This window comes from Eucalyptus grandis, chromosome 1 (genome assembly GCF_016545825.1).
Source record: "Eucalyptus grandis isolate ANBG69807.140 chromosome 1, ASM1654582v1, whole genome shotgun sequence".
In the NCBI taxonomy this organism is placed as follows: domain Eukaryota; kingdom Viridiplantae; phylum Streptophyta; class Magnoliopsida; order Myrtales; family Myrtaceae; genus Eucalyptus; species Eucalyptus grandis.
The window spans coordinates 52,026,199-52,041,221 of NC_052612.1; the positions used below are offsets into that span (position 1 = coordinate 52,026,199).

The following is a 15,023-nucleotide window of genomic DNA, read 5'->3' on the forward strand; positions in this document are numbered from 1 at the left end:
TTTGGCCAAAGTTGTATCTGTCTGAAATTTTCCAAAGCGATATTTGCGTTTCGGGAAAACCCTCGTTCAAAAGGTATTTGCGTTTTAGCAAATGCGTTGAATTGGAACCACTGAGGACCCCTAGCCAAACGCAACACGATATCCAAGGGTAACCGAACCCCTCACTAACCCAAAATCATTTCCCTAACCAGGGTTTCACATATTTCCACGAAAACAAACCTGGTTGCACTTAGGACCACAATGTTAAGCTTCGCCAGATGGGCCTAATCCACCCAAAGGTTTCACGGGCCCAGCACGAACTGACTTAGTCCAACTCTACTTTGTTTTTGGTCGTTAGCCCAACTCTACTTGACATGCATGTCGAGCCAATTTCAGGCGGATTGTTGCAAGGTAAATCGCAATTGCATGTCGAGCGAATTTCTGGCGGAGCCCTTCGTCGGTCTCGCCGGCGTCCTATCGGTAAGTCTGCATCTGACCCAAAAAAAAAAAGAAAAATCGGTAAGTCTGCATTCACCATCATGACTAATGATAGTGCCTTAAAGTTGATGTAGAGTTTGTAACTTATGTTGTACGTCAATTCTATCTTGATTAGGGATTATTTAGGACGAGTCTATGGTCCCTCGTGGCTACCATGCTTTCATAGAATTACACCATTTGATTGAAAAGTTAAAAAGCATGACCGATCAAACTGAAATTGATTACATTAAAAATCAATCCAGATTAGAATTGAAATAACAGGATAAAGTTAAGTGTAAAATTATAAATATCTTAAAATCAATAATAAAATTGGGAAAAAAATAAGGACCTCAACTATCAATTCTATTGGCTTGCGTCATTTACCGAAAAATCAATAGTCGGCTTGTGATTTAGATTTGATCATATGTCTGACAACTCGTGTATCCATTTAAATCCGACGTGAGCTAGTAGGATCAAAGGCATTTTGCGATGGATAAGGATAAGGGCTTATACCTGGTCTCGGAAACAATTCCTAAAATAAATTTTTTTTTTTCTTTTAGTATCTTTTCTCTTCTTCTCTTCCCCTTTCTTCTTATTCCTTTTGATCGGTTGCCGGCCCTTGGTGAGACTTATCGGCTCGAGCCTCACCATGGCTAGGTGACACGAGGCTTGGCTTCGTGCCGCTCGAGCGAGGTCGAGTCTCACCCAAATCTAGCGAGGCAGAGGCTTGCCTTGGCCAGGTGAGCCTTCGACGAGCTCGTAGTACCTCACCTTGACTTAGCGAGACTTCGACGAACTCTCCAGACCTCGTTATCATGTCTAGTGACCGGCTACAAAAAAGGAGGAAGAAGAAGAGAAAAAAAAAAGAGAAAAATACAATAAAAATATTAAAAAATTAAAAGAAATAAAAAATTTAAAAATTCTACTAAACTTATTTATATTTAGGATATAAATTTTTTGATTCTTAAATGTATTCCTTTGCTCATAAATTGATCTCGATAATAGAAGAAAAAACTATTTATGATAAAAATGATTTTCGGGAATAAAAATCATTATCAAACGTACCATAATTTACATAATCTAATTTGCATAGAAATGTGTAAGGATGCAATTGTAAAAATTTCTCAACAGAGGACTAGATTGGTTGGACATGACCCCCAAAAATGTCAGTTCGCTTGCTGCGAGAACAACGAGCCTCTTCAATTACCAGCAATCCCGTTAAATCACAGAAGAAAATCCCTCAGATCAGGAGCTCCACTGTCGTCGTCCTCTTGATCCGAGCTCCAGAAATCGAAGCAGTCGCGCTCGCCGCTCGCATCGGCGCGCCGCCGAGATGATGCTGGATCTCGGCCCCTTCTCGGACGAGAAGTTCGATCCGAAGCGATGGATCAACTCGGCGTGCCAGGCGCGGCACCCGCAGGACTCGCTGGAGAAGCACCTGGTGGATCTGGAGATGAAGCTCCAGATGACGTTGGAGGAGATCGCGGCGTCGCTCGAGGAGCAGAGCGCCGCCGCCCTCCTCCGCGTCCCCCGTGCCACCCGCGACATCGTCCGCCTCCGCGACGACGCCGTCTCGCTCCGCCACTCCGTCTCCGGGATCCTCCAGAAGCTCAAGAAGGTATAGGTCAGCGTTTCTCCCTCCTCTTCCTTTATCCGTTCGAGTGCAATGCAGTTCCTTTGCTAGGCAGTTGAAAACTAATATCGATACAGCGAGTCAACTATATTCCATTTAGAATTCGAGAATTATCGGAAAGAAAGTAAGTGAATTTATGGATTCAAGGTTCTCCATGGTGCCTGTTTGCTATCTTCAGCGGGTAGTAATTACCCCATGAATTTGCTGTTCTCCTGATTTTTGTTGATATCCCCTTGCTTATCTGTCGTGTCATAATTTTCCTTGTTCTTTAGTTTGTTTTCCGATTTCACTTTTTATGAATCACGGAAATTGTTATGAATACAATCGCGTTATGTGGTGGCCAATGTTAGCAGGCTATGGCAATGACTCGTAGGATCTCAATTGCTATGATGAAACCGGAGTGCCTTTGCACATATTTGATATCTATAGTTGTTCATCAACACTTCCAACAGTATCTGAATTGGCTGAACACTTTTTCCATGCTTTTGGTCCATAGGCAGAAGGATCTTCAGCCGAATCCATTTCTGCACTTGCTAAAGTTGACACCGTCAAGCAGAGAATGGAAGCTGCATACGAAACATTGCAGGTAGAGACGTACGATGATTCTGAAATAGCAAGCTTTCTTGGGACGTTACTGTTTTTGTTACTCACTTTTTTTTTTTTTTTTTTTTTTTGTTCGTTTCATCCTTTTATTATCAGGATGCTGCTGGTTTAACTCAGTTGAGTTCTACAGTCGAGGATGTGTTTGCCAGTGGTGATTTACCTCGAGCTGCAGACACTCTGGCCAACATGAGACATTGCTTGTCTGCTGTTGGTGAGGTAGGATCATTTCCAACAATGTTAATTCTTTAGTTTTAGATTGAGAGAGATAGGACCATTTCTGACAATGCCAATAGATCTGAATCTAGAGGAAACTGAAACCGCGTTGATAGCATGCCTGGCTCCATTTGTTTTTTTCAGGTGGCTGAATTTGCTAATGTCAGGAAACAACTTGAGGTGTTAGAAGATAGGCTGGACAATATGGTGCAGCCTCGTCTGACAGACGCGTTGTCAAATCGCAAGGTCAGATTTCTCATGCACTAATCTTCTTTCAAGCTGTTTTAGATAACTTCAACTTCACGCAACTCTTTGGGTTTTAAATACACATAGGTACCTACCCTAAAGAGTTTGCTCACATTTATTAATAGGTCGAGGTTGCTCAAGATTTGCGAGGTATCCTCATTCGCATTGGGAGATTTAAGTCCTTAGAACTTCAATACACAAAAGTTCATATGAAGCCCATAAAGAAGCTTTGGGAAGACTTTGACTCCAAACAAAGGGCCAGTAAGATGGCAAATGATAAGAATGAGACAGAAAGGCTGTCCAGCAGTACCAACTTCCAACAAAATGTTCGAACAGTTTCGTTCTCCAGCTGGTTGCCAAGCTTTTATGATGAATTGCTTCTTTATCTCGAGCAAGAATGGAAGTGGTATGATTTATATCCAACATTTATACTTTACAATTACCTTGTTTAGGAACTGTTTGGGAGAACTGAAATGTTATCTATAAATTGTTCTGGTGGCACAACATTTACTCTATATCTTTTGCAAACATATCTGCTACACAATGAATTATCAAAGTAAAGCCGTTTCTTTTTCCTCCCAAGATACTTTATTTGTACAGGAGGCTACCCTGTAAGATTCTTCTCTCCTCTGCTCAAGAATGTGAGGCAAATTTTTGCTACTCGATTGAGTCTTACTTACAGTATCCGATATAGCTCTTTCTCCTGCTTTGGGGCTCAAACAGGATTACTTGTGGAGTACATGTTGTTCTAGTCGGTTGCTTATTTGTGTGGTTGGATTGTTCTTCATCTCGAATAATCTGGTTAATACTCCAAAGCGGCATGGATTGAAATAAAAAAGGAAAGATAAAACTCCAAGTGGCTCTACCAGTCACTAGTCAACTGGTGGTTTAGTCTTTTCTGTTTATTGCAACTGAAAAAATACTAATTTTCAATATTTGGATATTAAGCAACTAGTTTCGCTCTGATGTGCAGGTGTATGCTTGCTTTCCCTGGTGATTACAAGAGCCTCGTTCCCAAGCTGCTAATGGAAACAATGGCAGCCGTGGGGGCAACCTTCGTTTCTCGAATCAACTTTGCAACTGGAGATGTTGTCCCTGAGACAAAAGCTTTCTCCAAGGGTAACCTCTTTGTGCTTATTCACAGCAGAGCTATTCATGTCTATGTCTTCATTATGTGATAAAGATACGTCCAGTTTGAGACCAGACAAGAAAAGAAAAGTATGACTCTCCAAAAGACTTTTTTTATTAGTCTTGTACAAAACTTCGAGTGTTTGGGCCATTGGTTTGTTCTTTCAAACTTCCAGTCTGTCCCATGGATGGTCCCACCTACTCTCTACTGACAATTCTGATTCCTTTATTTCTGCCCCAGGTTCTTTTTCTACTCATTGTATTTAAAATATCCTTTTTCTGACCACAGGTTTGTTAGATATTTTGTCTGGAGATATGCCGAAGGCTATAAAGATTCAACCAAAGCATCTTGAGGCCCTGATTGAGTTACACAATATAACAGGGATTTTTGCCAGAAATATTCAGCACCTGTTTTCGGAGTCGGATCTCCGTGTACTGATGGATACATTGAAGGCAGTTTACCTTCCTTACGAGACATTTAAACAAAAGTAAGCAATCGAATTGAAGGCTGTTGTATTTTGTGAACTTTCTGAGAGTACATATCTGCAGTGTAGAAGCTTTAACCATGGGTTTTAGGAAATTCCCTTGTAGTATTGAATTTGACCAATACTAATATAATGGAATCACCAGAAGAAGTTGAGTTCAGCTCTAAAGTATGGTTTCTAGGCAGTCATTTCGTAAAACTCATGTTGAGGATCACTCATGTCAGTATTCTACTTGAGAATTTATTTTCGACTTTTCAAACTTAGAAACAGGGTTTTAAAAGGTACGGGGACAGTTTTTCACCATTTTTGAAGAATAACTTCCACATAACACTGTCCACGCCACGCCTTGACTTGTGCAAGGAATATGACAAGTGGCTTTAAGATTTTAAGGATCCTTTATCATCATCAGTGAACGAACAGCCCAATGCGACACCATCCACTCCAAGATGAGCTTCATCTCTGCATTTACCTGCATAGCTCAATAACTTCCTGTCTTTGTATTCCATGACTAACTTATGTTAAATCTTACTTTACCCCTCTAGTGACGGGAGTTGTGAAATGTATGGATCTAGTGATCATTCTACTTTTGGAGCCAGCTCTACATGGTCATATTTGGTAGTCTAATCTTGCTGTCAGAATTTTGTCCATGTTGTTTAGTGATGATTGTTTTAATTTAGGCTATCCAATATTTTGCATCTGGGGTCATTATTGTTCAAATCATGAGTCAATATGCAAGATGCATTAAAATCAATAACTGAAGAAAGAGAAGGATTCCAAGCCTCTTCATGTTTCGTCACATATGCCTCCTCTCTCAGATGAAGCTTTTCTTTCAGCGAATTGCTTATTGGTTAGGCTATATATATTTTTCACCTTGATGTTGTTGTATTTCAGATATGGACAGCTAGAACGTGCTATACTTACCAATGAGATATCTGGGGTGGATTTAAGAGGAGCTGTTACTCGTGGTGTGGGAGCCCAGGGAGTTGAACTCAGTGAGACAGTTAGGAGGATGGAGGAATCCATTCCCCAAGTTATTGTAGTTCTTGAAGCAGCTGTAGAAAGGTGCATCAGCTTTACTGGTGGTTCTGAGGCAGATGAGCTAATTCTTGCACTTGATGACATCATGTTACAATACATTTCTTCTCTGCAAGAGACACTGAAATCATTAAGAGCTGTCTGCGGTGTGGATCTTGCTGGTGAGGGTGGCTTAAAGAAAGAAACGGGGTTGGACAAAAAAGAGGCAACTCAAAGTGCAAGGAAGGTAGAAACAAGCTCTAATGAGGAGGAGTGGTCCATTGTCCAGGGAGCTTTGCAGATCCTTACTGTAGAAGATTGTTTGACAAGCAGATCTTCTGTATTTGAAGCTTCCTTGAGAGCTACTTTGGCTAGGCTGGGCACTAGCTTGTCTGTTGCGGTATTTGGTTCAAGTTTGGACCAAAACCAGTCACATTTGGTTAATGATGGGGGGAATGAGGAACGATCTTTGGTTGGTAGGGCTGCCTTTGATGTTGCAGCCATTCGACTCATTGATTTTCCTGAAAAAGCACGGAAACTTTTCAACCTTTTAGATCAGGTAAATAAGCCTAGTCTGTGGCTTAACATTTCTTTCCTTCACCCACTAAAATTTTCTATTTAACCTTTAGACCATCAATTAGCGTTTGCTTCCATAAACCTGTGCTCTCTTTTGCTTGTTTTTGGTGTAGCAACTTTTGATGTCTTTTATATTTTGGTTTCGCCTTATAAACTTGTGTCTCGCTCTAGAGGGTTTACTGATTTAATTATTTTCTTCATTTTAGTTGAAAGATCCTCGGTTCCATGCACTTCCACGTGCATCTCAGAGAGTTGCGGCATTTGCTGACACAGTCAATGAACTTGTCTATGACGTTCTTATATCTAAAGTGAGACAACGGCTCTATGATGTGTCTCGGCTGCCAGTATGGTCCTCAGTTGAAGAACCAAGTGCTTTTCATCTACCAACATTCAGTTCGTATCCACAGCCCTATGTGACAAGTATTGGCGAATATCTTCTTACTTTACCCCAACAGTTGGAGCCACTTGCAGAGGGCATCTCCAGTGGTGATGCAAGCAATGATGAAGCGCAGTTCTTCGCAACTGAATGGATGTTCAAGGTGATTCTTGCAAAGTCTTTTCAGTTTTATTCTGGATAGGAATAATCCTTGGCTAGTTAAATAAAACAAGGAAAAAAAAATAAAAATAAAACAAAGAGCTGGGTCTTGGACATTAACAAGGGATTGATACCTAAGTGCCTGTTGGGACATCAGATAGGCCATTTGATTGGTGACAAAATAAGGAAGTAGGAGATTTTTTATGCTTCCCTTTTTTTAGGTGATAAATCCTAGGCAACTTGAAGTGTGGTTCGGCATTTTACTATAACTTGGTCGTCACTTGGTTATAAAGCAAATGAAAAGTCTGTCCAGGCTTCTTTACTAGGAATCGAAAGGCCTGACTTAGGTAATTCTTATTGAGAACCCTGACTTGGACTCACTTTTCTCTCCAATACTCTCATTATTTGTCCCCTAGTAGAAATAACTAAGCCTAACAGTTAGCTATGAATCCACCCTTTCTGAACCCTTGTTGTTTGTTGTTGGAAGGTTGCTGAAGGCGCCACAGCCCTTTTCATGGAGCAATTGCGAGGAATACAGTATATGACAGATCGTGGAGCTCAACAGCTGTCAGTTGACATCGAGTACTTAAGTAATGTGCTTTCTGCCTTATCAATGCCAGTACCTGCCGTGCTCGCTACTTTCCAGACGTGTTTTTCAACCCCAAGAGATCAGTTGAAAGACCTTGTGAAATCGGATGCAGCAAACCAGCTAGATCTTCCAACAGCAAATCTTGTATGTAAAATGCGGCGCGTGAGTTTGGACTAGTTTGAAAATAAATTTTTGATACAGAAGTGCGGCATTTGTATAACAGGGTTACAGTCTGCAGCTAAGATTTCCGTCTTCCTTTTCAATTTTGTTTTTCATACGAAGACCTTGCTGTAAACCAAAACATTTCTTAGTAGATTTGCTTAATTACTGAGGACACATCGAGATTTGTATCTAGAATGCAGCTTATTCAGTCACAGGAAGTCCTAAACTCTACGATTAGCGGCCTGGAATTCTTAATTGGTACTCTTTAGTCTTTCCGTCTGAATTCTTTAGTTTTCCTTCTTAAAGCTATTTTCATTCGTTACCCGCGTTGTCTTCACTGTCCGCAGTCTTGGTTGGATGAATTGCGCTCTTAAGGGTTGTTTGACAGTTCTTGCTATTGTGCACCAAATTTCTAGCATTGCCGTGCCCACTAAAACGGGTTTGAATCCCTGAGCCAATTTGCCGGCAACAGCGGATTTTTATACGTACCGATTCGGAGAAGTGAGAAGCGTAATTGCCAAGCTCGACCCCATGGGCTAATATCATAAGCTGAACACAATGAAGGAAGAATTACCAAAATTTTGGGGCAACTTATCCAACCCTGATTTCCTTTCGCTTAATTAATGACACTTTCCCCTAATTAGGATAGCTACTGTAAGCAGTCAATGAAAATCCAATGAACACAACGTCCAAAGATTCCAAGAGTTTCCACGGTAGCATAGCATCCTTCCTTAAAGTTCGCAAAGTTTCCTCTATTGGTAAGATCTTGGTCGCTATGGTGTCCTTATTGGACACCCGTCCTAGAAGAGAAAGCTAAAAGCCTAAAACCCCTTCCTTTTTCTTTTTTAATTTCTGCCGATAAGCCCCCCTGACGCTTTGCGGAACCCAGAGAAACCTCCCGACTCTCGTCAATCAATGGCGCCCAAAATCCTCTCCGCATTCATCTCTCCTCTCCCTCTCCCTCTCCCTCACCATCTTACCAACCTCCATTCCAGAGCCTTCACCATTCACAGGTCGCCCCCTCGTCCTATCCTCTGCAAATCCACGCCGCCGCACAGGCCCCTCGTCTCCCCGCTCGAGCTCGCCGGACCCGAACCCGAAGGCACCGGGGCCGCATCCCCGACCCGCGGCGATACCTTCCTCCTCCGCCAGCGGTCCATCGAGGCCGCGAGGCTCGCGATGGAGGAGGTTAAGCCGAAGTACGCGGAGAAGAAGAAGGAGAAGAGGGAGAAGCTCCCGAAGGCTAGCTCCGCAGTCGCTTCCTGCTACGGCTGCGGAGCGCCGCTCCAGACCTCGGAAATGGATGCTCCGGGTTACGTCGACCCCGACACTTACCAATTGGTACGTGCTCCGAAATCGTACGGACGCAGCCGCTTTGTTTAATGCATGAGCGAATTCTCCGGTTCATTTCAGCTCGAGAAGTGAGAGTAGTATTTGAGCTTTTCGGAGCATAGGACGAGTTGTCCGGCTTGCCTTTAGTGTGCTCATACTTGGGCGCCGAGGTCTTTTGGTTTGGTTGGAATGAACTTCTTGTACATGATTATGCAGAAGAAGAAACACCACCAGCTTAGGACGGTGCTCTGCCGGAGGTGCCGGCTCCTGTCTCATGGCCACATGATAACCGCTGTTGGTGGAAATGGTGGTTATTCTGGCGGTAAGCAGTTTGTTACTGCTGAAGAGCTGAGAGACAAGTTATCTCACTTGCGTCGCGAGAAAGCTCTCATCATCAAATTGGTAAGTGCTGGCATTTTGCACAGAATTTAACCAAGAGCTCCACAAATATTCCTGGTTCCAATTGGGATTTTCCTGCTCGATTTGTTTGGTCAGTCTTGAGCCAATCAAGTGAGACAAAAGTATTGCTTATTGTTGGTGGGTGGGTAACTCCATTTTTTTCTTCTGATGATCGCCCCAGGTTGACATTGTTGATTTCAATGGCAGTTTTCTGTCTCGTGTACGTGATCTTGTTGGTGCAAATCCCATCATATTGGTTGTAACAAAGGTAATAAAACAATAATTTATCTCTTGCAATGTTATACATGATTAATCCAGTTAAGTTGCTCATGTCAACAGTTTTTGACCCTGCTAGGTGGATCTACTTCCTAAAGGGTCTGATCTTAACTGTATTGGCGATTGGGTTGTTGAAGCTACTACAAAGAAAAAGCTCAAGTAAGTTCTTAGCTACTCTTTAGTTTCCATGAAAGAGGATGTGCCAGTCCAATATGGAACCGAACTTTTTTGGTTGAGTTTCTGAGAATTTAAGTGCTGTTAATATGTATGCTGAAATCACTGTTGTGAATAGTTTTCTCATGAGTGTTTTTGCCTTGCAGCGTTCTCAGTGTCCATCTTACTAGTTCGAAGTCATTGACTGGCATTGCTGGAGTCATTTCAGAAATCCAGAGGGAGAAAAAGGTGCTTATCTATCTGATAACGAATTTTCCCTCAAGTAGGTTATGCATCCAGAGCATGACAGTATTGCTAAGGTTTGGACGTGGCATAGACTTGGCACCCAAATCTTACTAATTTACTGTGTCCCTGGAATTAAGTCCCTTATATATGTGGCCCATATGAGAAGAGTTTTCCCTCTAGGTTGGCTCGAGTACATAGATTCTTTCACATGATTGCATTATATGTTCAAGTTCCAAATCCACTGCAGTATCCTTAAGCTTACAAGAACAATATTTGTTGAAAATTGAATCGGCTTCTTGTTTACACCCTGCTGTCAGCCACCTAGTAATGCCAATTCTTTGCTCTCTCTCTCTCTCTCTCTCTCTCTAGAGCATAGGAAATTGGCTCAAAACTTGTATAGTGTTTAAGATAGGCTGTTGCATTTGATAGTCAAAGTTATATTATTAGCTAGATTTTAGAATAACAGGGTCAATGTTCTCTTTGCCTTTCGAAATATGCCGTTGACATTCAGATTCGAGCTGAACTTAAATGAACTCTAATGACTTGGTTAACTGAAATTCATTATTAACATTGGGGAAAAACAGCCAAGTCTTAATCTGTTCTTCTAATTTACCTCTACCAAGCACTTCTCTGGATGATGTAGTCATTGTTCTTATTGGAATTTTTATCCTTTGATACTAGATCTCTTGATATTATTTGTCAGGGACTACTATTTTAACCCAAATGTCCGAAGTGAAGCTTATGCAACACGGCATATCTGTATAATAGATTCTCACTCCTTTATGTTGATTCTCAATTGCAGGGACGGGACGTTTACATCCTGGTCAGTAAATTTCTGGATTCAAAGTTCATAGTAATGAAACCATTTTTCCAGATAACTATGTCTTTACTATTAGTAGGTACAGAAAATATACCATGTGTGTCAACAACATTTTCTCTAGTGACAGCAGCAATTCCCACGCAATGCCATTTCAATAAAATTCTATTGTGGGCTTCCAATGTAATTTGATTTCTCACTATATAGCTGTTGAGAATGTTACAAAGGAGTCTAAGAATGAACGCCAAGAAAGGTGAGACACCCTTTGTAATGGGTCAATTTCACTGGTTGTGGACCTTCCATTCCAGGTGGTAATATGGTGAAAAAAATAGTGCTTGAAGCTTAAGCTCTAGAAGCAACATCATGGTTACAGCAAGGATCACCTCTTTGTATCCGTTCATATAGGCTTTGATCACCATACCTATAAAACTCAAGAAAGAATTCTATGCTTCTATGAAAATAGGAGTTAAAGAAAAAGAGTCCTTATAAAAAGTTAATTATGCCATCTGCAGTCTGAAGAAAAAAAACCAAATGATGTAAGCAACTGCAAAGATATCAGATCTCGAGAGTCTAGACGAGAAAATTGTTATACCTGGCTTTAAGTGTGGCGAAAATAAATTTTACGGGAAACTTCAACATTTACACTCAACTTTATGATGCTTTAATTTTTTTCTTATTTTGGTGATTTGGTTCATGTTGTTGCTTGATTTTTGATATCCTACCCAACTCTCAAGTTCAATAAGAAAACTTGGGGGTGAAAAATCAATCCATCTAAATTGACATGTCATGAACATTTAGCCCATAGGTCTTTAATTTTCTTTAACAGGAGATCTAGTCTTTGGAGGTACTTATTTGGCAGTTTAATTTTTGTTGTTAATACAGGGTTCAGCCAACGTAGGTAAATCTGCATTTATCAGTGCTTTACTGAGTAAGTACTTTCTCTGCTGATCAGAATAGGTCTTCCAAATAATATATCATCTCCAAAGTAATTTAACTGTTAAAGATGATAATAATCTTTGGTGGCTTCGATGGCATTTTTCCGTTGCATTTACAATTGCTTTTGACATTTAGCAATTGTTAAAGATGATAATAATCTTTGGTGGCTTCGATGGCAATTTTCCGTTGCATTTACAATTGCTTTTGACATTTAGCAAATTGATATAGGATTTGATGTTGCAAAATGTGAGGTGTATTGCTGGTGCCTCTGATAATACACAAGGATTGTACTGCTAGATGGCTGTCCTTTTTTGTTGCTGGCATTTTCAGTCCTGTAAGGATCCTGATATGTCTTTCAATGATATGATACCCTTTTGCACATCATACTTTGTGCATGGACTTATAATTCAGTCCTTTTTCATGATATTTATGTTTGTTCTTTTTTCTTTTCATTTTTTGCTTTGTTCTTCTCTTACTGCCACCCGTTTATTCATGTTTACTTCAGGGCTGATGGCAGAGAAAGACCCTATTGCTGCAGCAGCTACGAGATATAAACCTCTGGAATCTGCTGTCCCTGGAACAACCTTAGGGCCAATTCAAATTGAGGCTTTCCCAGGGGGAGCGGTATGCAAGATTTGTTAGTGTGCTATCTATAGATTCTCTCTCTCTCTGCATGCATGGATGCATGTGTGGCTGTGTCTAAGACCCTGCTAAAAAATTTTCTTTCCACAGAAGCTGTATGACACACCTGGAGTACATCTCCACCATAGGCAAGCGGCAATTGTTCATGCTGAAGACCTACCTGCTCTTGCTCCTCAAAATCGGCTTAGAGGTCAAAAATTTCCGGTAAATGCTCTTTTTCCTTGTTGAATTTGTAATAGCAGACTATATCTGTTGTTATATGTCTGATTTGCTCCCCAACGTATCTCAGGTGACTAGCAGTGTTGAACCCAGTTGCTTAAATGGGTTCTCAGTATTTTGGGGAGGCCTCGTTAGGATTGACATTATAAAGGTTTTGACCATCTACTTTATTCTTATTTGATTTTACCCCAACCCCCATTGTTTCGATGCAATAATATCTGGATATAGCTCATATCTGGTCTTGTTCGGTTTAGGTTCTTCCAGAAACAAATCTAACATTTTATGGGCCCAGAGGTTTACAGATTCATATGGTACCCACTGCCAAAGCAGACAGTTTTTACCAGGTAATTCTTTGTGCGACTTTTCTTCTGGTTGTCCTTCTCTTTCTTCATTGAATTTATTATGGAGGTATTTTACTTATTTTAGTTGCTATTGTGTCTTCACTACAATTGTTTTTCTTCCTGACTGCAGAGGTAGTGCAGTCTGTCTGGGATGCTTTGTTGAATTAGTGCAGCATAACTGACTGTAAAAGTTCTGTAGTAAATGGTAGTCTGTGGTAGTGAATTATAGCAGTTCATTCAATTTTCTCATTGATGTTGCATACAAGCTGCAGAGTTTAGCTGTATGTTGAGATAAAATGACAATCTGTTTTTAGCAGTTGGAACTACTGTTTTGGTAGAGAAGTCCTGGATGATAGAATTCTTTTGTTCTCTGTCTTGGGCATTCATTTACCAATTTTCTCATATGTCGTGCAATCTCAACAAGGATGATTTTACTGATTACTGCAGGAAAATGTTGGAGTACTCTTGACTCCTCCAACTGGTAAAGACAGAGCACGCGACTGGAAAGGCCTCGAAATAGAGCGTCAGTTGCTAATTAAGTTCGAAGATATAGACAGGTGTGTGTTCTTTAGATTTAGTGGAGCTCAAGCAGGGACTAAATACCTGTGTAGGACTAAGAATGGTTATATCGAACATATGACTATTTTTTCTTTAGAATCTTTTTTGGCAAGTACGGGATACTATTATCGCGAGAGAGATCCCTCAGTGAGAAGTCACCGAAATTTTTTGCTTTTGTTTTTAAACTTAGGAATATTGAAATTTACCTTCTTGCTTGTCAGGCCTGCTTGTGATGTGGCTATATCAGGTCTTGGGTGGATACGTGTTGAACTGGTGAAAAAGTCACTTGCAAATGCTGAGTTAGCTTTGCAGGAAACACCCAAAGAACTACATCTTTTAGTCCATGTTCCCCGGCCAGTCGAGATATTTGTTAGACCTCCTATGCCAGTGGGCAAGGCTGGAGCAGAGTGGTATCAATACCAAGAACTGACGGAGAAGGAAGAGGAAGTGAGACCGAAATGGAACTTTTGATGCTTGAGTTTCTGTGACTACTTGTACATAATTGATGGTAGACACATTCCCAATGGAACGGGAACTTTTTACCTGAACACATTCTTGCAACGTGGATAGCTGACTCAGGTTACAGTAGGTATCTTGGAGTTTCTGGGCTGTGGTGCGGAGAAGCTGAGAGTTGATGTTACATTCAGTGATGGAGCTGGAGAATTTTCAGCATGGGTTCTCTCAATACCACACGGACAAAGGGGTGAACAAATCGGAAGGCCTTCCCCTAAGCTGAGCTCTTATGATACCTCCGGATATGGAAGTGCATCGTTTGTTTTGCAAGTTCATACCTCAATGTGTAAATTAGTAAATTGCGTCCTCTAATAAATGTCAGATGACATGTAATGCCAAATTTTGATTTTTGATTGAAATCAGTGTTTGATTCTTATCGACAGACACGCCTTCTTCGCGGACTTAGATTAGGAGCTTGGGCTTAAAAATAAGTTTTATTATGTCATGCGAAAGTGGTTTATATGATGGCTTTCTAATGCTGTTTCCAAATTGGAGTGTTCCAAATCTATAATAAGACTCACTTAAGAAAATGCAATCATCACTTGCACAAGAAAATGGCCAGGTAAATAAACCCTACTCTGGAAGCCAGTGGCAATAAGCATGCGTGGTGATTGCATATTTTCACTTGCATATCTTCTCTTGAGCTTCTAATGCCGGAAGAGCGAGCATTGTGGATTAGTTAATTTGTTTCACTGAGTCGTAGATAGCTGGAATGGTTTCGTATCTTCTTATTTCTTTTCATACAATACAAGAGAAACGAGGTAGAAGAAAAATAGGTTATTGCCAACAACAATGAAACTGTTTATTTTAATCCTGTTATTTAGCAACTGATAGTGTCTGATTAATTTCAATCACACTGTGGAGAGCATCAAGGGCTTTACATAGTAATTTATATAGGTTTGCTTTTAACATTGTGAATAAAATGTAGTGAATGGATAAAATTTGCATCAA

General features: G+C 40.7%; 2 protein-coding genes across 3 annotated transcripts; both read left to right on the top strand.

The window, feature by feature from the left end:
• Positions 1 to 1,606: 1,606 nt before the first annotated feature.
• On the top strand, positions 1,607 to 7,915 carry LOC104449734 (conserved oligomeric Golgi complex subunit 7). Of its 2 annotated transcripts, none has more exons than XM_010063982.3 (10): positions 1,607 to 2,074; positions 2,586 to 2,675; positions 2,789 to 2,908; positions 3,050 to 3,151; positions 3,277 to 3,557; positions 4,125 to 4,270; positions 4,569 to 4,767; positions 5,656 to 6,337; positions 6,561 to 6,893; positions 7,377 to 7,915. In XM_010063982.3, exons 1-10 carry the CDS (start codon positions 1,790 to 1,792, stop codon positions 7,653 to 7,655), a joined length of 2,517 nt encoding a protein of 838 aa, XP_010062284.2. In that variant the 5' UTR covers positions 1,607 to 1,789; the 3' UTR covers positions 7,656 to 7,915. The 2 variants fall into 2 exon arrangements, with proteins under 2 accessions (XP_010062284.2, XP_010062289.2); XM_010063987.3 differs by having other exon boundaries at positions 1,946 to 2,080.
• A 532-nt stretch (positions 7,916 to 8,447) lies between these two features.
• Positions 8,448 to 14,454, top strand: LOC104449744 (putative nitric oxide synthase). Its single transcript, XM_010063999.3, has 13 exons — positions 8,448 to 8,981; positions 9,189 to 9,374; positions 9,553 to 9,639; positions 9,727 to 9,806; positions 9,968 to 10,049; positions 10,849 to 10,869; positions 11,746 to 11,791; positions 12,305 to 12,423; positions 12,532 to 12,645; positions 12,731 to 12,811; positions 12,915 to 13,004; positions 13,449 to 13,558; positions 13,781 to 14,454. Exons 1-13 carry the CDS (start codon positions 8,556 to 8,558, stop codon positions 14,028 to 14,030), a joined length of 1,692 nt encoding a protein of 563 aa, XP_010062301.2. The 5' UTR covers positions 8,448 to 8,555; the 3' UTR covers positions 14,031 to 14,454.
• The last annotated feature ends 569 nt before the right edge of the window (positions 14,455 to 15,023 follow it).